At 47.5% G+C, this 24,333-nt stretch overlaps 1 protein-coding gene across 1 annotated transcript in view; it reads right to left on the minus strand.

Moving 5' to 3' along the window:
* The window catches only part of TONSL (tonsoku like, DNA repair protein), a 113,040-nt gene that overhangs the window by 80,280 nt on the left and 8,427 nt on the right, over positions 1–24,333 (minus strand). The window contains exons 3-16 of the mRNA XM_058812454.1: positions 19,788–19,930; positions 15,860–16,012; positions 15,709–15,751; positions 14,681–14,723; positions 14,299–14,318; positions 13,778–13,907; positions 9,963–9,989; positions 9,419–9,445; positions 9,223–9,249; positions 8,767–8,793; positions 8,362–8,533; positions 6,611–6,722; positions 2,038–2,183; positions 245–397 (exon numbers count right to left, since the gene is read on the minus strand). Of these exons, the coding sequence (XP_058668437.1) occupies positions 245–397; positions 2,038–2,183; positions 6,611–6,722; positions 8,362–8,533; positions 8,767–8,793; positions 9,223–9,249; positions 9,419–9,445; positions 9,963–9,989; positions 13,778–13,907; positions 14,299–14,318; positions 14,681–14,723; positions 15,709–15,751; positions 15,860–16,012; positions 19,788–19,930 (1,223 nt within the window). The remainder of the gene's footprint in view (positions 1–244; positions 398–2,037; positions 2,184–6,610; positions 6,723–8,361; positions 8,534–8,766; positions 8,794–9,222; positions 9,250–9,418; positions 9,446–9,962; positions 9,990–13,777; positions 13,908–14,298; positions 14,319–14,680; positions 14,724–15,708; positions 15,752–15,859; positions 16,013–19,787; positions 19,931–24,333) is intronic.

Genomic DNA, 24,333 nt, shown 5'->3' on the forward strand with positions numbered 1-24,333 from the left:
TTTACTGGGAATTTTGGGGATTTAGGAGCAGGAATTTGGGGATTTTTACTGGGAATTTTGGGGATTTTGGAGCAGGAATTTGGGGATTTTTACTGGGAATTTTTAGGAGCAGGAATTTGGGGATTTTTACTGGGAATTTTGGGGATTTAGGAGCAGGAATTTGGGGATTTTTACTGGGAATTTTGGGGATTCAGGAGCAGGAATTTGGGGATTTTAAGTTTTAGGGATTTAGGTGCTCTCCCACCTCCAGGGGCTCCCCTTTTCTCAGCTCCAGCTCCCTCTGGAAGTGCTGCAGGGCCCGGCCGTGCTCCCCCAGGTCTCTGTAGGTGGTGCCCAGGCTGACGTGGATCACGGCCAGCTCCCGGCCCGGCAGCCCCAGGGACTCGGCCAGCGACAGCTGAAGGGGGGATTAATTAATTCAAAGGTTAATGAAGGAATCAGAAAGGAGCAGGAAAAATCCCTCCCCAAAAATCCCAAATAAATCAGAAAAAAAATTCAGAGGAAATAAGGGAAAAAAAAAAAAAAAATCGGGAAAAAAATCAGAAAAAAATCCCCCCAAAATCAGAAAAAAAATCACAAAAAATCAGGAAAAAAATCAGAAAAAAATCCCCCAAAAACGCAGAAAAAAAATCAGAAGAAAATCCCCCAAAGTATCAGAGAAAAAAAAAATCAGAAAAAATTCCCAAAAAAATCAGAAAAAAAATCTCCCAAAAAATCAGAAAAAAAAAATCCCCAAAAAAATCAGAAAAAAAATCAGAAAAAAAATCAGAAAAAAAAATCAGAAAAAATTCCCCCAAAAATTAGAAAAAAACATCAGAAAAAATTCCCCAAAAAATCAGAAAAAGAAATCAGAAAAAAATCCCCCAAAAAATCAGAAAAAAAATCAGAAAAAATTCCCCAAAAAATCACAAAAAAATCAGCAAATATTCCCAAAAAATCAGAAAAAAATCAGAAAACAGTCCCCAAAAAATCATAAAAAAATCCGAAAAAAATCCCCAAAAATCAGAAAAAAACCCAGAAAAAATTCCGAAAAAAATCAGAAAAAACCAGAAAAAATTCCCAAAAAAATCACAAAAAAAAAAAATCAGAAAAAAGAAATCAGAAAAAAATCCCCCAAAGAATCAGAAAAAAAAAATCAGAAAAAAATCCCCTAAAAATCAGAAAAAAATCCCCCCAAAATATTAGATAAAAATCACCAAAAACTGGAAAAATCAGAGAAAATCACAAAAAAAGGCAAAAGAGACCAGAAAAAAATTTGAATAAATTCCCACCAAAAATGAGAAAAAGATTAGAAATAAATACAAAAAGAACCCTAAAAAATCAGAAAAAAATCCCCAAAAGATGAGGAAAAAATCCCAGAAAAATCCAAAAAAATCAGAAAAAAATCATCACAAAAAAATTAGACAAAAATTGCAAAACCCTGAAAAAAATCAGAGAAAATCACAAAGAAATGCAAAAGAAACCAGAAAAGAATTGAATAAACATCCACGAAAAAATCTGAAAAAGATTAGAAATAAATACAAAAAGAACCCTGAAAAATCTTATAAAAATCCCCAAAAATCAGAAAAAAATCCCAGAAAAATCCCAAAAAACTCAGAAAAAATCCCATAAAAATCCCCAAAAATTAGAAAATAATCCCAGAGAAATCCCCAAAAAATCAAAAAAAAAAAATTCCAGAAAAATCCCACCAAAAAATAGAAAAAAATGTCAGAAAAATCCCTAAAAAATCAGAAAGAAATCCCATTAAAATCCAAAAAAGATCAGAAAAAATCCCATAAAAATCCCCAAAATCAGAAAATAATCCCAGAGAAATCCCCAAAAAATCCGAAAAAATCCCATAAAAATCCAAAAAAATCAGAAAAAAATCCCATAAAAATCCCCAAAAAATCAGAAAAAAAAAAATCCCAGAAAACTCCCAGAAAATGAGGAAAAAATTTTAAAAAAATCACCAAAAAATTCCCAAAAAATCAGAAAAAAATCTGAAATTCCCAAAAGTCCCCCCAAATTCCCGAATTTCCCCCAAATTCCGTGTTTTACCTGTTTCTCGTAGTACTCGGCCGCCGTCTGGAAGTGGCCGAGCCGGGCCAGGCTGTCCCCGAGGCGCTCGCACAGCGACAGGGACAGCGAGGGGACAGCGGGGTCGGCGCGGGACAGCGCACGGACACAGCGACACACGCGCCGGGCTGGGGGACACAGGGGACAGTGGGGACACTGGGGACATTGGGGACACTGGGGGTGTTGGGGACATTGGGGACATTGGGGACATTGGGGGTGTTGGGGACACTGGGGGTGTTGGGGACATTGGGGGTATTGGGGACATCGGGGACATTTGGGACATTGGGGGTGTTGGGGACATTTGGGGGATTGCAGGGGACATTTGGGACATTGGGGACATTGGGGGTGTTGGGGACATTGGGGACACTGTGTCTGTTGGGGTGACAGGGACAGCGAGGGGACAGCGGGGTCAGCCTGGGACAGCGCACGGACACAGCGACACACGCGCGAGGCTGAGGGGACACTGGGGACAGAGGGGACACTGGGGACATTGGGGGTGTTGGGGACACTGGGGACATTGGGGACATTGGGGACATTGGGGACACTGTGTCTGTTGGGGCGACAGGGACAGCGAGGGGACAGCGGGGTCAGCGCAGGACAGCGCACGGACACAGCGACACACGCGCCGCGCTGGGGGACACAGGGGACAGAGGGGACACTGAGGGGACATTGGGGACACTGGGGGTGTTGGGGACATTGGGGACATTGGGGACATTGGGGGTGTTGGGGACACTGGGGGTGTTGGGGACATTGGGGGTATTGGGGACATCGGGGACATTGGGGACATTGGGGGGATTGGGGACATTTGGGACATTGGGGGTGTTGGGGACATTTGGGGGATTGCAGGGGACATTTGGGACATTGGGGACATTGGGGGTGTTGGGGACATTGGGGACACTGTGTCTGTTGGGGTGACAGGGACAGCGAGGGGACAGCGGGGCCGGCGCGGGACAGCGCACGGACACAGCGACACACGCGCCGGGCTGGGGGACACAGGGGACAGTGGGGACAGAGGGGACATTGGGGACGTTGGGGACATTGGGGACATTGGGGACACTGGGGGTGTTGGGGACATTGGGGGTGTTGGGGACATCGGGGACATTGGGGGGATCGGGGACATTTGGGACATTGGGGGTGTTGGGGACATTTGGGGGATTGCAGGGGACATTTGGGACATTGGGGACATTGGGGGTGTTGGGGACATTGGGGACACTGTGTCTGTTGGGGTGACAGGGACAGCGAGGGGACAGCGGGGTCAGCGCGGGACAGCGCACGGACACAGCGACACACGCGCCGCGCTGGGGGACACAGGGGACAGTGGGGACAGAGGGGACATTGGGGACGTTGGGGACATTGGGGACATTGGGGACACTGGGGGTGTTGGGGACATTGGGGGTGTTGGGGACATCGGGGACATTGGGGGGATCGGGGACATTTGGGACATTGGGGGTGTTGGGGACATTTGGGGGATTGCAGGGGTTGGGGACATTGGGGACATTGGGGACATCGGGGACATTGGGGGTGTTGGGGACATTGGGGACATTTGGGACACTGGGGACGTTGAGGACATTGGGGGGTTTGGGGACATTGGGGGTGTTGGGGACATTTGGGGACACTGTGTCTGTTGGGGTGACAGGGACAGCGAGGGGACAGCGGGGTCAGCGCAGGACAGCGCACGGACACAGCGACACACGCGCGAGGCTGAGGGGACACTGGGGACAGAGGGGACACTGAGGGGACATTGGGGACACTGGGGGTGTTGGGGACATTGGGGACATTGGGGACATTGGGGACACTGTGTCTGTTGGGGTGACAGGGACAGCGAGGGGACAGCGGGGTCGGCGCGGGACAGCGCACGGACACAGCGACACACGCGCCGCGCTGGGGGACAGAGGGGACAGAGGGGACACTGGGGACATTGGGGGGATTGGGGACATTGGGGACACTGGGGACATTGGGGGGATGGGGGACACTGGGGACATTGCGGGGATTGGGAACTTGAGGGACACTCAGAGGGATTGGGGACATTGGGGACAGCGAGGGGACATTGGGGACTTGAGGGACACTCAAACAGACTGGGGACATTGGGGACACTGTGTCTGTTGGGGTGACAGGGACAGTGAAGGGACAGCGAGGGGACAGCGCGGGACAGGGCACAGAGACAGCGACACACGCGAGGCTGAGGGGACACAAGAGACACTTAGAGGGATTGGGGACATTGGGGGGATTGGGGACAGTGGGGACATTGGGGGTGTTGGGGACATTGGGGACACTCAGGGACCCTGGGGACACTGAGGACATTGGGGACATTGGGACACTGAGGGGACATTGGGGGCATTGGGGACATGGGGGACACTGGGGGGATTGGGGACACTGGGGGGATTGGGGACACTGGGGACACCGGGGACACTGAGGGAACATTGGGGACTTTGGGGACATTGGGGACACTCAGGGACATTGGGGACACTGTGTCTGTTGGGGCGACAGGGACAGCGAGGGGACAGCGGGGTCGGCCTGGGACAGGGCACGGACGCAGCGACACACAGGAGGCTGAGGGGACAGAGGGGACAGTGGGGACACTCAGAGGGATTGGGGACATTGGGGACACTGGGGGCATTGGGGACATTGGGACACTGAGGGGACATTGGGGGCATTGGGGGATTGGGGACATTGGGGGGATTGGGGACACTGGGGACACTGGGGACACTGAGGGGACAGTGGGGGCATTGGGGACATTGGGGGATTGGGGACATTGGGGGGATTGGGGACACTGGGGACACTGGGGACACTGAGGGGACAGTGGGGGCATTGGGGACATTACGGGGATTGGGGACACTGGGGACACTCAGGGACATTGGAGACACTGTGTCTGTTGGGGTGACAGGGACAGCGAGGGGACAGCGAGGGGACAGCGAGGGGACAGGGCACGGACACAGCGACACACACGGGAGGCTGAGGGGACAGAGGGGACAGTGGGGACACTGGGGACTTGAGGGACATTGGGGACATCGGGGGTGTTGGGGACATTGGGGACACTCAGGGACATTGGGGACACTGCATCTATTGGGGTGACAGCGACAGCGAGGGGACAGCAAGGGGACAGGGCACGGACACGGCGACACACACGGGAGGCTGAGGGGACAGAGGGGACACTTAGAGGGATTGGGGACATTGGGGACACTGGGGACATTATGGGGATTGGGGGGACATTGGGGACATTGGGGGTGTTGGGGACACTGGGGACATTGGGGACACTGGGGACATTATGGGGATTGGGGGGACATTGGGGACATTGGGGGTGTTGGGGACATTGGGGACATTGGGGACACTCAGGGACCCTGGGCACACTGGGCATGTTGGGGACCCTCAGAGACTTTGGGGCTGTTGGGGTCTTGAGGGACATTGGGGCACTGGGGACGTTGGGGACATTGGGGACATTTTGGTGCCACTTTTGGCCATTTCAGTCCCATTTGGTGCCATTTTGAGTCATTCTTTTGCCATTTCGGTGCCACCTGGCGCCATTTTGGTGCCACTTTTGGCCATTTCAGTCCCATTTGGTGCCATTTTTGTCATTCTTTTGCCATTTCGGTGCCCCCTGGCGCCATCATGGTGCCGCTTTTGGCCATTTTGGGCCATTTGGTTCCATCGCGGTGCCACCCTTGGGCTGTTTTTTGCCACTTTAGTGCAACCTGGGGCCATTTTGGTGCCATTTGGCTCCACCTGGCATCACTGGGCGCCATTTTGTGCCATTTTTGGACACTCTGGTGCCATTTTTAACCCTTTTTGTGCCACCGACCGTGCCGGAGGCTGCTGTGCCCGCTGTGGGTGTCGGCGCTGTCGGTGCCCGGCCTCAGTGCCCGGCCACCCTTGGGCACCTGTTGGGGCCATTTTTCACCATTTCAGCCCCATTTGGTGCCATTTCAGGGGATTTTGGTGCCATTTTGTGCCATTTTGGTGCCATTTTTAACCCTTTTTGTGCCACTGACCGTGCCGGAGGCTGCTGTGCCCGCTGTGGGTGTCGGCGCTGTCGGTGCCCAGCCTCAGTGCCCGGCCACCCTTGGGCACCATCTGGGGTCATTTTTCACCATTTCAGCCCCATTTTGTGCCATTTTCTGCTACTTTAGGGGATTTTGGTGCCATTTTGTGCCATTTTGGTGCCATTTTTAACCCTTTTGGTGCCACCGACCGTGCCGGAGGCTGCTGTGCCCGCTGTGGGTGTCGGCGCTGTCGGTGCCCGGCCTCAGTGCCCGGCCACCCTTGGGCACCATCTGGGGCCATTTTTCACCGTTTCAGCCCCATTTGGTGCCATTTCAGGGGATTTTGGTGCCATTTTGTGCCATTTTTAACCCTTTTTGTGCCACTGACCGTGCCGGAGGCTGCTGTGCCCGCTGTGGGTGTCGGCGCTGTCGGTGCCCAGCCTCAGTGCCCGGCCACCCTTGGGCACCATCTGGGGCCATTTTTCACCATTTCAGCCCCATTTGGTGCCATTTCAGGGGATTTTGGTGCCATTTTGTGCCATTTTGGTGCCATTTTTAACCCTTTTTGTGCCACTGACCGTGCCGGAGGCTGCTGTGCACGCTGTGGGTGTCGGCGCTGTCGGTGCCCAGCCTCAGTGCCCGGCGCAGCGCCCGCCTGGCGCCCTCGAAATCGCCCAGGGACAGCAGCACCTGCGGGGAAAACACAGAATCAGCAAAATCCCAGCGAATTCCCCAAAAAAGAAATTGTGAAATGCTCAAAAAAATTCCCAGAATTCCCCCCCAAAAAAATCCCGTGGAATTCAGAAAAATATTTTTCAAAAAAACCCCAAAAAACTTCAATAGAATTCCCCCCCAAAAAAATTGTGAAATGCTCAAAAAACTCCCAGAATTCCCAAAAAAATCCCGAGGAATTCAGAAAAAAAGAAAAAAAAAAATATCCCCAAAATTTCTCAATGAACAGTGAGCAAAAATCCCTGGGAATTACCAAAAAATTTAATGGAATTCCCAAAAAAATTGGGAAATTTTTAAAAAATTCCCAGAATTCCCCAAAAAAAAATCCTGTGGAATTCAGAAAAAAAAATTTAAAAAAAAATCCCCAAAATCCCAAAAATTTCTCAATGAACACTGAGCAAAAATCCCTGGGAATTACCAACAAGTTTAATGGAATTCCCAAAAAAATGTGAAATTCTCAAAAAAAATCCCAGAATTCCCAAAAAAAATCCCATGAAAATCAGAACAAAATAAAAAAAAATCCCCAAAATTTCTCAATGAAGAGTGAGCAAAAATCCCTGGGAATTACCAAAAAATTTTATGGAATTCCCAAAAGAAATTGGGAAATTTTTAAAAAATTCCCAGAATTGCCAAAAAATCCTGAGGAATTCAGAAAAAAAGAAAAAAAAAATCCCCAAAATTTCTCAATGAACAGTGAGCAAAAATTCCTGGGAATTACCAAAAAATTTAATGGAATTTCCCCCAAAAAATTATGAAATTCTCAAAAAAATTCCCAGAATTCCCAAATAAATCCCGTGGAATACAGAAAAAAAATTTTTAAAAATCCCCAAAATCCCCAAAATTTCTCAATGAACAGTGAACAAAAATCCCTGGGAATTACCAAAAAATTCAATGGAATTCCCCAAAAAATTGGGAAATTCTCAAAAAATTCCCAGAATTCCCCAAAAAAATCCTGTGAAATTGTGAAAAAAATTTAAAAGAAAAATCCCCAAAATCTCTCAATGAACAGTGAGCAAAAATTTCTGGGAATTACCAAAAAATTTAATGGAATTTCCAAAAAAAATTACGAAATTCTCAAAAAAATTCCCAGAATTCCCAAAAAAACCCCATGAAACTGAGAAAAAAATTGCAAAAAAATCCCCCAAAAATTGGATAAAAATCCCCTAAAAAATCCCAAACATTTTTCTCAAAAATACCTAAAATTCCACAAATAACTCAAGGAAAAGTAGAAAAACACCTGGAAAAATACAAAAATATCTGCCATAAACATCCCGAAAAAAATCCCCCCAAAAAAATCCAAAAAAAGTCCGAAAAAATTGCGGAAAAATCGCAAAAATTCCCAAAAAATCGCAAAAAAATCTGAAAATTCCCTGTTTTTTCCCTAAATTTTTAAAAATAGTCAAAAAGTCAAAAAACCACACAGAAAATCTTTTTAAATATCACCCAAAAAATCAAAAAAATTTGCAAGAAAATCACAAAAAAATCACCAAAAATCGCCAAAAAATTTACAAAAAAATCTGAAAAAAAATCCCAAAACAATCCCAAAAAAATCCTAAAAATTGCGCAAAGCTGCGAGAATGTTCTGGAAGGTTCTGACCTGTCCCAGGTGTGCCAGGGCCTCGCCCTGCCTGTGTTTCTGGCCGAGTTTCCGGGCGCAGTCGCGGGCGCGGCCGAGGCTCCCCAGGGCCCCCCGGGCGTCCCCCGAGCGCTGCTGGAGCAGCCCCAGGTTCAGGTGGGCTCGGAACTGATCCTCCAGGGAGCCCGAGGCGCTGAAAAGGGGGGAAAATGGGAGAAAATTCCTGAAATTCTGATCCCAAATCCACTAAAATGGAAATTCCCAATATTCCGATCCAAACACACCAAAAATTCTGCCCAAAATTCCAAAAAATTCTCTCCAAAATTGCCAAATTCCAATGCGAGATTCCCAAAAATCCACTCCCAAATTCCCCAAATCCATTCCCAGATTCCCAAATTTCCAATCCCAAGTTGCCAAAATTCCCACCCCAGATCCTCCAGGGAGCCCGAGGCGCTGAAAAGGGGGGGAAAATGGGAGAAAATTCCTGAAATTCTGATCCCAAATCCACTAAAATGGAAATTCCCAATATTCCAGTCCCAAACCCCAAAAATTCGGCCCAAAATTCCAAAATATTCTCTCCAAAATTGCCAAATTCCAATGCGAGATTCCCAAAAATCCACTCCCAAATTCCCCAAATCCACTCCCAAATTCCCAAATTTCCAATCCCAAATTCCCAAAATTCCCATCCCAGATCCTCCAGGGAGCCCGAGGCGCTGAAAAGGGGGGGAAAATGGAGAAAATTCCTGAAATTCTGATCCCAAATCCACTAAAATGGAAATTCCCAATATTCCGATCCAAACACACCAAAAATTCTGCCCAAAATTCAAAAAAATTCTCTCCAAAATTCCCAAATTTCCAATCCCAAGTTGCCAAAATTCCCACCCCAGATCCTCCAGGGAGCCCGAGGCGCTGAAAAGGGGGGGAAAATGGGAGAAAATTCCTGAAATTCTGAGCACAAATGCCCTAAAATAGGAATTCCCAATATTCCAGTCCCAAACCCCAAAAATTCAGCCCAAAATTCCAAAAAATTCTCTCCAAAATTCCCAAATTTCCAATCCCAAGTTGCCAAAATTCCCACCCCAGATCCTCCAGGGAGCCCGAGGCGCTGAAAAGGGGGGGAAAATGGGAGAAAATTCCTGAAATTCTGATCCCAAATCCACTAAAATGGAAATTCCCAATATTCCGATCCAAACACACCAAAAATTCTGCCCAAAATTCCAAAAAATTCTCTCCAAAATTGCCAAAATTCCAATGCGAGATTCCCAAAAATCCACTCCCAAATTCCCCAAATCCATTCCCAGATTCCCAAATTTCCAATCCCAAATTCCCAAAATTCCCATCCCAGATCCTCCAGGGAGCCCGAGGCGCTGAAAAGGGGGGGAAAATGGGAGAAAATTCCTGAAATTCTGATCCCAAATCCACTAAAATAGGAATTCCCAATATTCCAGTCCCAAACCCCAAAAAATTCGGCCCAAAATTCCAAAAAATTCTCTCCAAAATTGCCAAATTCCAATGCGAGATTCCCAAAAATCCACTCCCAAATTCCCCAAATCCACTCCCAAATTCCCCAAATCCATTCCCAGATTCCCAAATTTCCAATCCCAAGTTGCCAAAATTCCCACCCCAGATCCTCCAGGGAGCCCGAGGCGCTGAAAAGGGGGGGAAAATGGGAGAAAATTCCTGAAATTCTGATCCCAAACCCACAAAAATTGACACTGACAAAATTCCGATCCAAACACCCCAAAAATTCCCCAAAATTCGGCCCAAAATTCCTGAAACTCTCTTCAAAATTGTCAAATTCCCATGTGAGATTGGCAAAAAATCCACTCTGAAATTCCCAAATTTCCAATCCCAAGTTCCCAGAATTCCAATCCCAAAATTCCCACCCCAGATCCTCCCGGCTCCCCGAGGCACTGACGGGGGAAACGGAGAAAATTCCTGAAATTCTGATCACAATCCACTAAAATTGACACTGCCAAAATTCCGATCCAAACACCCCAAAAATTCCCCAAATTTTTCCCTGAAATTCAAGAAAATTCTCTCCAAAATTGCCGAATTCCAATGCGAGATTCCCAAAAATCCACTCCCAAATTCCCAAATTTCCATTCCCAGATTCCCAAATTTCCAGTCCCAAAATTCCCAAAATTCCCACCCCAGATCCTCCAGGGAATGGGAGGCACTAAAGGGGAAAAATTGGGACAAAATTCCTGAAATTCTGATCCCAAATCCACTAAAATGGGAATTCCCAACATTCCAGTCCCAAAACCCAAAACATTCCAAAAATTCTGCCCTAAAATTCCAAAAAATTCTCTCCAAAATTGCCAAATTCCAATGCGAGATTCCCAAAAATCCACTCCCAAATTCCCAAATTTCCAATCCCAGATTTCCAAAATTCCCACCCCAGATCCTCCAGGCTCCCCGAGGCGCTGAAGGGGGAAAATTGGGAGAAAATTCCTGAAATTCTGATCCCAAATCCCCTAAAATGGAAATTCCCAAAATTCCAACCCAAAACCCCAAAAATTCCCAAAATTTTTCCCTAAAATTCCAAAAAATTCTCTCCAAAATTCCCAGATTTCCAATCCCAAGTTCCCAAAATTCCCACCCCAGATCCTCCAGGCACCCCGAGACACTGACGGGGGAAAAATTGGGAGAAAATTCCTGAAATTCTGATCCCAAATCCACAAAAATGGAAATTCCCAAATTCCCAACCCAAAAACACCAAAATTTTTCCTCTAAAATTCCAAAAAATCCACTCCAAAATTTCCAAATTTCCAATCCCAAATTTCCAATCCCAAAATTCCCAAAATTCCCACCCCAGATCCTCCAGGCAATGGGAGGCACTAAAGGGGAAAAATTGGGAGAAAATTCCTGAAATTCTGATCCCAAATCCACAAAAATGGAAATTCCCAACATTCCAGTCCCAAAACCCAAAACATTCCAAAAATTCTGCCCTAAAATTCCAAAAAATTCTCTCCAAAATTGCCAAATTCCAATGCGAGATTCCCAAAAATCCACTCCCAAATTCCCAAATTTCCAATCCCAAAATTCCCAAATTTCCCACCCCAGATCCTCCAGGCACTGGGAGGCACTAAAGGGGAAAAATTGGGAGAAAATTCCTGAAATTCTGATCCCAAATCCACTAAAATGGGAATTCCCAACATTCCGAACCCAAAACCCAAAAAATTCCCCAAATTTTTCCCTAAAATTCCAAAAAATTCTCTCCAAAATTGCCAAATTCCAATGCGAGATTCCCAAAAATCCACTCCCAAATTCCCCAAATCCATTCACCGATTCCCAAATTTCCAGTCCCAAAATTCCCAAAATTCCCACCCCAGATCCTCCAGGCAATGGGAGGCACTAAAGGGGAAAAATTGGGAGAAAATTCCTGAAATTCTGATCCCAAATCCCCTAAAATGGAAATTCCCAACATTCCGATCCCAAAACCCAAAAAATTCCCCAAATTTTTCCCTAAAATTCCAAAAAATTCTCTCCAAAATTGCCAAATTCCAATGCGAGATTCCCAAAAATCCACTCCCAAATTCCCAAATTTCCAATCCCAGATTCCCAAAATTCCCACCCCAGATCCTCCAGGCACTGGGAGGAACTAAAGGGGAAAAATTGGGAGAAAATTCCTGAAAATCCTGAAATTCCCATCCCCGATTCCTTAAAAATGGGAATTCCCAACATTCCCAACCCAAACACCCCAAAATTCTGTCCCAAAATTCCCACAACCCAAGCAGAGAATTCCCAAAATTCCATCCCAAAATTCCAAAAAATCGCTCGCAAAAATCTCCAACACTGACTTCGGAATGCCCAAATTCCGCCCCCGAAAGCCCCAAAAATCCCCTCGGAAAGCCCCAAAAACGGCCACGAACCCCCCAGAGCCCGTTCCCAAAATTCCCAGAATTCCCAAAATTTCCATCCCAAATTTTCATCCCAAATTCCATCCAAAATCCCAAAATTCCCAGAATTCCCAAAATTTCCATCCCAAATTTTCATCCCAAATTCCATCCAAAATCCCAAAACTCCCAGAATTCCCAAAATTTCCATCCTAAATTTCATCACAAAATCCCAAATCTCACAATTCCCAAAATTCCCAGAATTCCCAAAATTTCCATCCCAAATTCCATCCCAAAATCCCAAAATTCCTAAAATTCCCAAAATTCCCAGAATTCCCAGAATTCAACCCCACAATTCCGTCGCAAATCTCCAGATCCCTTCCCAAAACTCCCCCAAAATCCTCTCCAAAATCCCCAAATTCCTTCCCAAAATCCCAAAATCCCAGAATCCCAAAATCCCAGAATCCCAAAATTCCCAAAATCCCAAAATCCCAAAATTCCCAAAATCCCAAAATTCCCAGAATTCCCAAAATTTCCATCCCAAATTCCATCCCAAAATCCCCAAATCCCAAAATTCCCAGAATTCCCAAAATTTCCATCCCAAATTCCATCCCAAAATCCCCAAATCCCCAAATTCCCAGAATTCCCAAAATTTCCTTCCCAAAATCCCAAAATCCCAGAATCCCAAAATTCCCAAAATCCAAAAATTCCCAGAATTCCCAAAATTTCCATCCCAAAATCCCAAATCCCAAAATTCCCAGAATTCCCAAAATTTCCATCTCAAATTTCATCCCAAAATCCCCAAAATTCCCAGAATTCCCAAAATTTCCATCCCAAATTTCATCCCAAAATCCCAAATCCCGAAATTCCCAAAATCCCAAAATCCCAAAATTCCCAGAATTCAACCCCACAATTCCGTCCCAAATCTCCAGATCCCTTCCCAAAACTGCCCCAAAATCCTCTCCAAAATCCCCAAATTCCTTCCCAAAATCCCAAAATCCCAGAATCCCAAAATCCCAAAATCCCAAAATTCCCAGAATTCCCAAAATTTCCATCCGAAATTCCATCCCAAAATCCCCAAATCCCAAAATTCCCAGAATTCCCAAAATTTCCATCTCAAATTCCATCCCAAAATCCCAAAATTCCCAAAATTCCCAGAATCCAAAAATTCCCAAAATTTCCATCCCAAAATTCCCAAAATTCCCAAGATCCCAAAATCCCAAAATTCCCAGAATTCAACCCCACAATTCCGTCCCAAATCTCCAGATCCCTTCCCAAAACTGCCCCAAAATCCTCTCCAAAATCCCCAAATTCCTTCCCAAAATCCCAAAATCCCAAAATCCCAAAATTCCCAGAATCCCAGAATTCCACCCCAAATTCCCAACCCCACAATTCCCAAAATCCCCAAAATCCTCTCCGAAATTCCATCCCAAGCTCTCAGAAATCCTCCCCGAAATTGCAAAAATTGACTTGGAAACCCCCAAAAATCCCCTCGGAAAGCCCCAAAAACGCCCCCGAACCCCCCAGAGCCCGTTCCCAAAATTCCCAGAATTCCCAAAATTCCGAGAAATTCCCAAATTTCCGGAATGTTCCCTCACTCAGCCCATTTGAGGCAGTCCCAGAGCAGCCGGGAGCTCTCCCGGGGGTTCCCCAGCGACTCCTGCACCAGCCCCAGGTTCAGGCACAGGCGGCTCCGCATCTGCGCCACCTCCGCCACGGGGACAACGCCTGGAAAAACAACAGGGAAAAATGGGAATAAAATGGGAAAATTTGGGAAAAATGGGATGTGGGATTGAGGTTGTGGGATTTGGGATCAGGATTCGGGCATTCGGGATGGGAATTCTGGGATTTGGGATGGGAATTCCGGGGTTTGGGGTCGGGAATGTCAGGCACAGGCGGCTCCGCATCTGCGCCAGCTCCGCCACGGAGACAACGCCTACAGAGAAAAAAAACAGGACAGAAATGGGAATAAAAATGGGAAAATTTGGGAAAATTTGGGGATTCTGGGATGTGGGATTGAGGATCTCGGATTTGGGATCAGGATTTGGGGATTTGGGATGGGAATTCTGGGGTTTGGGGTCGGGAATGTCAGGCACAGGCGGCTCCGCATCTGCACCACCTCCGCCACGGGGACAACGCCTGCAGAGAAAAAAAACGGGACAAAAATGGGAATAAAAATGTGAAAATTTGGGAAAATTTGGGAATTCTGGGATGTGGGATTGAGGATGTAGGATTTGGGATCAGGATTCTGGGGTTTGGGATGGGAATTCTGGGGTTTGGGGATGGGAATGTCAGGCACAGGCGGCTCCGCATCTGCGCCAGCTCCGCCACGGGGAAAACGCCTGCAGAGAAAAAAAACGGGACAGAAATGGGAATAAAAATGGGAAAATTTGGGAAAATTTGGGGATTCTGGGATGTGGGATTGAGGATGTGGGATTTGGGATCAGGATTTGGGATTTGGGATGGGAATTCCGGGGTTTGGGGTCGGGAATGTCAGGCACAGGCGGCTCCGCATCTGCGCCAGCTCCGCCACGGGGAAAACGCCTGCAGAGAAAAAAAACGGGACAAAAATGGGAATAAAAATGGGAAAATTTGGGAAAATTTGGGGATTCTGGGATGTGGGATTGAGGATGTGGGATTTGGGATCAGGATTTGGGATTTGGGATGGGAATTCTGGGGTTTGGGGTCGGGAATGTCAGGCACAGGCAGCTCCACATCTGGGCCAGCTACGGAAAAACAGCTGGAAATAACGGGATAAAAACGGGAATAAAATGGGAATTCTGGGAATTCTGGGAATTCTGGGAATTCTGAGATTTGGGTTCTTAGTTTGGGGATGTGGAGTTGGGATTCTGGGATTTGGGATGGGAATTCTGGGGTTTGGGTTCAGGAATGTCAGGCACAGGCGGCTCCACATCTGAGCCAGCTCCGGAACCGGGACAACACCTGGAAATAACGGGATAAAATGGGAAAAATTGGGAAAATATGGGAATTCTGGGATTTGAGGATGAAATTCCGACATTCGAGTTCAAAATTCCGGGATTTGGGGTTGGGAATGTGGGATTTGGGGTCAAAATCTGGGGATCTGGGACTAGAATTCCAGGATTTGGGACTGAGGATTTGGGATTGAAATCTGGAGATCTGGGAATGACATTTGGGAACTTGGGATCAGAATTCCTTGATTTGGGATCGAAATGCTGCAAGTTGCCATTTGGAATTTTGGGATTTGAGATCAAAATTCTGGGATCTGTTACTGGAATTCCAAGGTTTTTGGTCAGAAATTCCAAGATTTCTGACCAGGAGATCTGGGATTTGGGATCGAAATTCCAGGATTTGCAACTGGGAATTCTGGGAATAGCAGGATTTGGAAACCAGATTCCCCTCCCAAACCCCAAAATTCCATTCTCAAACCTGGAAAACTTGACTCCTAAATCCCAAAATTCCACTCCTACACTCCCAAAATTCCCCAAATTTCCCCAAAATTCCCAAATTTTCCCCAAAATTTCCCAATTTTTCCCCAAATCCTCCTCACCTTCCAGCTGAGTCTCGAGGATGCGCAGGCTGTTGTGGAAGGCCTGCAGCGCCCGGCGCAGCGCGCTCCCAGCGCCCGAAATTCCCGAATTTCCCGAAATTCCCGAATTCCCCTGGCTGCCCTCGGCCTCCTGGGGCTGCTCAGGGAATTTCGGGAATTCTGGGAATTCTGGGATTTCAGGAATTTCGGGGATTTCGGGGCCTTCGGCCATGAAGAGGAAAGTGCGGCCGATGGTGGCCCAGGCGCGCTGCTGCTCCACGGCGTCGCTGAGGGAGCGCGCCAGGGACAGGTGCTGCAGCTGGTGCTGGGGGAAAAAACAGCGAAATTGGGTAAAAATAGGCAAAAATTGGAATTTTGGGGGAAAAAAAACAAAAAAAATTGGGTGAAAATTGGAGAAATTTGGGGAAATTGGGAGGAATTTGCTGCTCTGAGGGGTCCGAGAGACACCAGGGCAGGGAGAGGGGCTGGAGATGGGGATGACGGAAAATGGGGGAAAAAAGGGGGAAATTGGTTAAAAATGGGGAAATTGGAAAAAAAAGAAAGGGAAAATTTGGGAGGATTTGGGAGAAAATTGGGAGAAAATTGGTGAAAATTGGGAGAAATTGGGAGCAATTTGCTGCTCCACGGGGTCGCTGAGGGAGCGTGCCAGGGACAGGTGCTGCAGCTGGGGATGGGGGAAAAAACAGCGAAATTGGTTAAAAATAGGCAAAAATTGGAATTTTGGGGGAAAAAAACAAAAAAAATTGGGTGAAATTTGGAGAAATTTGGGGAAATTGGGAGGAATTTGCTGCTCTGAGGGGTCCGAGAGGCACCAGGGCAGGGAGAGGGGCTGGAGATGGGGATGGGAAAATGGGGCAAACATGGAGGAAAAAAAGGGGGAAATTGGTTAAAAATAGGGAAACTTGGGAACTTTGGGAGGAATTTGGTTAAAAATTGGAAAAATTTTGGAGAAATTTGGAGAAATTGGGAGAAATTGGGAGCAATTTGCTGCTCAGAGGGGTGACTGAGGGAGCGCGCCAGGGACAGGGGCTGCAGCTGGTGCTGGGGAAAAAACAGGGAAATTGGGTAAAAATAGGGAAAAATGGGAATTTTGGGAGGAATTTGGGGGGAAAACAGAAAAAATTGGGTGAAATTTGGAGAAAATTTGGGGAAATTGGGAGCAATTTGCTGCTCTGAGGGGTCGTTGAGGGAGCGCACCAGGGACAGGTGCTGCAGCTGGTGATGGGGGAAAAAACAGGGAAAGTGGGGAAAAATGGGGGAAAATTGGAATTTTGGGGGAAATAAACAAAAAAAATTGGGTGAAATTTGGAGAAATTGGGAGAAATTGGGAGGAATTTGCTGCTCTGAGGGGTCCGAGAGACACCAGGGCAGGGAGAGGGGCTGGAGATGGGGATGGGAAAATGGGGCAAACATGGAGGAAAAAAAGGAGGAATTTGGTTAAAAATTGGAAAAATTTTGGAGAAATTTGGAGAAATTGGGAGAAATTGGGAGAAATTAGGAGGAATTTGCTGCTCAGAGGGGTCGCTGAGGGAGCGTGCCAGGGACAGGGGCTGCAGCTGGTGCTGGGGGAAAAAACAGGGAAAGTGGGGAAAAATGGGGAATTTGGGGAAAAAATTGGGAAAAAATTGGAGAAAATTGGGAGAAATTCCGGGAAATTGGGAGGAATTTGCTGCTCTGAGGGGTCCGAGAGACACCAGGGCAGGGAGAGGGGCTGGAGATGGGGATGAGGGAAAATGGGGGAAAAAAGGAGGAAAAAAAGGGGGAAATTGGTTAAAAATAGGGAAAATTGGGAACTTTGGGAGGAATTTGGTTAAAAATTGGAAAAATTTTGGAGAAATTTGGAGTAATTGGGAGAAATTGGGAGGAATTTGCTGCTCAGAGGGGTGACTGAGGGAGCGCGCCAGGGACAGGTGCTGCAGCTGGAGCTGGGGGAAAAAACAGCGAAATTGGTGAAAAATAGGGAAAAATTGGAATTTTGGGATAAATTTGGGGGGAAAAACAAAAAAAAATTGGGAGAAATTTGGAGAAATTTGGGGAAATTGGGAGGGATTTGCTGCTCTGAGGGGTGACTGAGGGAGCGCGCCAGGGACAGGTGCTGCAGCTGGTGCTGGGGGAAAAAACAGCGAAAGTGGGGAAAAATGGGGAATTTGGGGAAAAAATTGGGAAAAAAACAGAAAAAATTGGAAAAAAATTGGAGAAAATTGGGAGAAATTGGGAGAAATTGGGAGGAATTTGCTGCTCTGAGGGGTCCAAGAGACGCCAGGGCAGGGAGAGGGGCTGGAGATGAGAAAATGGGGGGAAAATAGGGGAAAAAAGGGGGAAATTGGTTAAAATGGGGAAAAATGGGAACTTTGGGAGGAATTTGGGGAAATTGGGAACAATTTGCTGCTCTGAGGGGTCTGAGAGACACCAGGGCAGGGAGAGGGGGGGGAGATGGGAAAATGTGGGAAAAATGGGGGGAAAAAGGGGGAAATTGGTTAAAAATGGGGAAAATTGGGAATTTTGGGAGGAATTTGGGGAAAAAATAGAAAAAAATGGGAGAAATTTGGAGAAAATTGGGAGAAATTGGGAGCAATTTGCTGCTCTGGGGGGTCGCTGAGGGAGCGCGCCAGGGACAGGTGCTGCAGCTGGTGCTGGGGAAAAAACAGGGAAAGTGGGGAAAAATGGGGAAAACATTGAATTTCTGGGAGAAAATTGGGGGAAAACCAAAAAAAATTGGGAGAAATTTGGAGAAATTGGGAGCAATTTGCTGCTCTGAGGGGTCCGAGAGACACCAGGGCAGGGAGAGGGGCTGGAAATGGGAAAATGGGGAGAAAAATTGGTAGAAAATGGGGGGAAAAAGGGGAAAATGGGGTAAAAATGGGGAAAACTGAGAATTTTGGGAGTAATTTGGGAAAAAATTGGGAAAAATTGGGTGAAATTTGGAGAAATTGGGAGCAATTGGGAGCAATTTGCTGCTCCACGGGGTGACTGAGGGAGCGCGCCAGGGACAGGGGCTGCAGCTGGAGATGGGGGAAAAAACAGGGAAAGTGGGTAAGAATGGCGAAAAAAGGAAATTTTGGGAGAAATTCAGGAGGATTTGGAAAAAAACAGAAAAAAAATTGGTTCAAATTGGGGAAAATTCCGGGAAATTTGGAGGACTTTGCTGCTCTGAGGGGGCCGAGAGACGCCAGGGCAGGCAGAGGGGCTGGAGATGGGAAAATGGGGGAAAAATGGGGGAAAAAAGGGGGAAATTGGTTAAAAATGGGGAAATTGGAAAAAAAAAGGGAAAATTTGGGAGAATTTGGGAGAAAATTGGGAGAAAATTTGTGAAAATTGGGAGAAATTGGGAGCAATTTGCTGCTCTGAGGGCTCCGAGAGATGCCAGGGCAGGGAGAAGGGCTGGAGATGGCGCTGGGGAGAAAAGGGAGGAAAATGGGGGAAAAAAGAGGGAAATTGGTTAAAAAAGGGGAAAATTGGTTAAAAATGGGAAAATCTGGGAGGATTTGGGAAAAAAAATTGGGTGAAATTGGGTGAAAAGGGTCAAAAATGGGAAAAATAAGGAGAAAAATCAGGAGCGCTGCTGCTGCATGAGTCACTGAGGGAACGGGCCAGGGACAGGTGCTGCAGCTGGGGATGGGGGAAAAATGGGAGAAAAAGGGAGAAATTGGTGAAAAATTGGAAAGTTTGGGAAAAAAAGCAAAAAATTGGGTGAAATTTGGAGAAAATTTGGGGAAATTGGGAGGAATTTGCTGCTCTGAGGGGTCTGAGAGACGCCAGGGCAGGGAGAGGGGCTGGAGATGGGGCTGGGAGGAAAAGGTGGGAAAATGGGGGGAAAAAGGAGGAAATTGGTTAAAAATGGGAGAAATTGGTTTAAAATGGGAGAAAGTGGGGGAAATGGGAAAAATTAGGAAAAAGCAGGAGGAATTGCCGTTTCCCCTCACCTGCAGAGCCTGAGGGAAGCAGTGCAGCTCAGCCAGGCGCTCCCAATTCTCCCATTTTCCTGATTTCCACCTTTCCCAAACCTCCCCAAACCCCACCCCAACATTCCCAGAATTCCCAAAATTCCCGAAATTCCCAAATTTCCCGTTCCCCCTCACCTGCAGAGCCTGAGGGAAGCAGTGCAGCTCAGCCAGGCACTCCCCAACCTTGCGGTGAGCGACGGCGCAGCCCAGGGTGTCCCCGGAGCCCTGCAGGAGCTGCAGCTCCTCACGGTGCTGGGCCAGGGCCTCCTCGAAACGGCCTGGAAATGGGAAATATCCTATAAATCCTGATCCTATAAACCCCATAGCCCTGATCCCATAAACCCCTGATATCCCACAGCCCTGATCCTATAAACCCTGATATCCCACAGCCCTGATCCTACAGCCCTGAGCCCTGCAGGAGCTGCAGCTCCTCACGGTGCTGGGCCAGGGCCTCGTGGAAACGGCCTGGAAATGGGAAATATCCTATAAATCCTGATCCTATAAACCCCTGATCCTATAAATCCCCACAGCCCTGATCACATAAATCCTATAAACCCTGATATCCCATAGCCCTGATATACCATAGCCCTGATCCCTGATACCCCATAGCCCCGATATCCCATAGCCCTGAGCCCTGATATACCATAACCCTGCTATCCCATAGCCCTGATATACCATAACCCTGAGCCCTGATATACCATAACCCTGCTATCCCATAGCCCTGATATCCCACAGCCCTGATATACCATAACCCTGATATCCCATAGCCCTGATATCCCATAGCACTGAGCCCTGATATACCATAACCCTGCTATCCCATAGCCCTGATATACCATAACCCTGATATACCATAACCCTGCTATCCCATAGCCCTGATATCCCACAGCCCTGATATACCATAACCCTGCTATCCCATAGCCCTGATATACCATAACCCTGATATCCCACAGCCCTGATATACCATAGCCCTGATTCCTGATATCCCACAGCCCTGATCCCTGATATCCCATAGCCCTGATATCCCATAGCCCTGATCCCTGATATCCCATAGCCCTGATATCCCATAGCCCTGATCCCTGATATCCCATAGCCCTGATATCCCACAGCCCTGATCCCACAGCCCTGAGCCCTGCAGGAGCCGTAGCTCCAAACGGTGCTGGGCCAGGGCTTCATGGAACAGACCTGGGAACAGGAAATATCCTATAAATCCTGATCCTACAAATCCTATAAACCTGATCCTATAAACCACTGATCCCATAAACCATGATCCCATAAACCCTGATATCTCATAAACCCCATAGCCCCGATATCCCACAGCCCTGAGCCCTGATATACCATAACCCTGATATCCCAGAGCCCTGATATACCATAACCCTGATATCCCATAGCCCTGATATACCATAACCCTGATATCCCACAGCCCTGATCCTATAAACCCTGATATCCCACAGCCCTGATCCTACAGCCCTGAGCCCTGCAGGAGCTGCAGCTCCTCACGGTGCTGGGCCAGGGCCTCGTGGAAACGGCCTGGAAATGGGAAATATCCTGTAAATCCTGATCCTATAAACCCCTGATCCTATAAATCCCCACAGCCCTGATCACATAAATCCTATAAACCCTGATATCCCATAGCCCTGATATACCATAGCCCTGATCCCTGATACCCCATAGCCCCGATATCCCATAGCCCTGAGCCCTGATATACCATAACCCTGCTATCCCATAGCCCTGATATCCCATAGCCCTGATATAGCATAACCCTGCTATCCCATAGCCCTGATATCCCATAGCCCTGATATACCATAACCCTGCTATCCCATAGCCCTGATATACCATAACCCTGATATCCCACAGCCCTGACCCCTGATATACCATAACCCTGATATCCCATAGCCCTGATATCCCACAGCCCTGATATCCCATAGCCCTGATCCCTGATACCCCATAGCCCCGATATCCCATAGCCCTGAGCCCTGCAGGAGCTGCAGCTCCTCACGGTGCTGGGCCAGGGCCTCCTGGAAACGGCCTGGGAACAAAAAATATCCTATAAATCCTGATCCTATAAACCCTGATATCCCATAGCCCTGATCCCATAAACCCCTGATATCCCACAGCCCTGAGCCCTGATATACCATAGCTCTGATATCCCATAGCCCTGATATACCATAGCCCTGATATCCCACAGCCCTGAGCCCTGATATACCATAACCCTGAGCCCTGATATACCATAACCCTGATATCCCATAGCCCTGATATATCATAACCCTGATATCCCACAGCCCTGATATACCACAACCCTGATATCCCATAGCCCTGAGCCCTGATATACCATAACCCTGATATCCCATAGCCCTGATATACCATAACCCTGATACCCCATAGCCCTGAGCCCTGATATACCATAACCCTGATATCCCATAGCCCTGATATACCATAACCCTGATACCCCATAGCCCTGATATACCATAACCCTGATATCCCACAGCCCTGATATACCATAACCCTGATATCCCACAGCCCTGATATACCATAACCCTGATATCCCATAGCCCTGATATACCATAGCCCTGATATCCCACAGCCCTGAGCCCTGATATACCATAACCCTGATATCCCACAACCCTGATATACCATAACCCTGATATCCCACAGCCCTGAGCCCTGATATATCATAGCCCCGATATCCCACAGCCCTGATATACCATAACCCTGATACCCCATAGCCCTGATATACCATAACCCTGATATCCCACAGCCCTGAGCCCTGATATATCATAGCCCCGATATCCCACAGCCCTGAGCGCTGCAGGAGCTGCAGCTCCTCACGGTGCCAGGCCAGGGATTCATGGAACAGACCCGGAATGGGAATTATCCTGTAAATCCTGATCCTATAAATCCTATAAACCTGATCCTATAAACCCCTGATATCCCACAAATCCCAGCCTTGATCCCATAAATGCAAATCCTGATCTCAAAATTCCAACCCTGATCCCAAAAATCCTGATTCTGATCCCAAAATCGCAGCTCTGATCTAAAAATTCCAGCCTTGATCCCATAAATCCCAGCCCTGATTGCCAGAATTCCAGCCCTGATCCCATAAATCCAATCCTTGATCCCATAAACCCCAGACCTGATCCCATAAATCCAATCCCTGGTCCCATAAATCCAATCCTTGATCCCATAAATCCAATCCCAGATCCCATAAATCCAATCCTTGATCCCATAAATCCAATCCCAGCCCTGATCCCAAAATCCCAGCCCTGATTGCCAAAATCCCAGCTCTGATCCCACAGATTCCAGCCCTGATCCAAAATCCCAGCCCTGATCCCAAAATCCCAGCTCTGATCCCACAGATTCCAGCCCTGATCCCAAAATCCCAGCCCTGATCCCAAAATCCCAGCTCTGATCCCATAAATGCAAACCCTGATCCCACAAATTCCAGCTCTGATCCCAAAATTCCAGCTCTGATCCCAAAATCCCAGCCCTGATCCCAAAATCCCAGCCCTGATCCCACAAATTCCAGCTCTGATCCCAAAATTCCAGCCCTGATCCCATAAATCCCAGCTCTGATCCCAAAATCCCAGCCCTGATCCCACAAATCTCAGCCCTGATCCCAAAATCCCAGCCCTGATCCCACAAATTCCAGCTCTGATCCCAAAATCCCAGCCCTGATCCCACAAATCTCAGCCCTGATCCCAAAATCCCAGCCCTGATCCCAAAATCCCAGCCCTGATCCCACAGATTCCAGCCCTGATCCCACAAATTCCAGCCCTGATCCCACAGATCCCAGCTCTGATCCCACAGATTCCAGCCCTGATCCCAAAATCCCAGCTCTGATCCCAAAATCCAATCCCAGATCCCATAAATCCAATCCTTGATCCCATAAATCCAATCCCAGATCCCATAAATCCAATCCTTGATCCCATAAATCCAATCCCAGCCCTGATCCCAAAATCCCAGCTCTGATTGCCAGAATTCCAGCTTTGATCCCACAGATCCCAGCCCTGATCCCAAAATCCCAGCCCTGATTGCCAGAATTCCAGCCCTGATCCCATAAATCCAATCCTTGATCCCATAAATCCAATCCCTGATCCCATAAATCCAATCCTTGATCCCATAAATCCAATCCTTGATCCCATAAATCCAATCCCAGCCCTGATCCCATAGATCCCAGCCCTGATTCCAAAATTCCACCTCTGATCCCACAAATCCCAGCCCTGATTCCAAAATCCCAGCCCTGATTCCAAAATCCCCGCCCGGATCCCATAAATCCCAGCCCTGATTCCAAAATTCCAGCTCTGATCCCACAGATCCCAGCCCTGATCCCAAAATCCCAGCCCTGATCCCAAAATCCCAGCCCTGATCCCAAAATCCCAGCTCTGATCCCAAAATTCCAGCCCTGATCGCCAGAATTCCAGCCCTGATCCCATAAATCCAATCCTTGATCCCATAGATCCCAGCCCTGATCCCATAAATCCAATCCCAGCCCTGATCCCATAAATCCCAGCCCTGATTGCCAGAATTCGATCCCTGATCCCATAAATGCAAACCCTGACCTCATAAATCCCAGACCTGATCCCACAGATTCCAGCCCTGATCCCAAAATCCCAGCCCTGATCCCACAAATCTCAGCCCTGATCCCATAAATGCAAACCCTGATCCCACAGATCCCAGACCTGAT

This window comes from Ammospiza caudacuta, chromosome 1 (assembly GCF_027887145.1).
Source record: "Ammospiza caudacuta isolate bAmmCau1 chromosome 1, bAmmCau1.pri, whole genome shotgun sequence".
Classification (NCBI taxonomy): Eukaryota; Metazoa; Chordata; class Aves; order Passeriformes; family Passerellidae; genus Ammospiza; species Ammospiza caudacuta.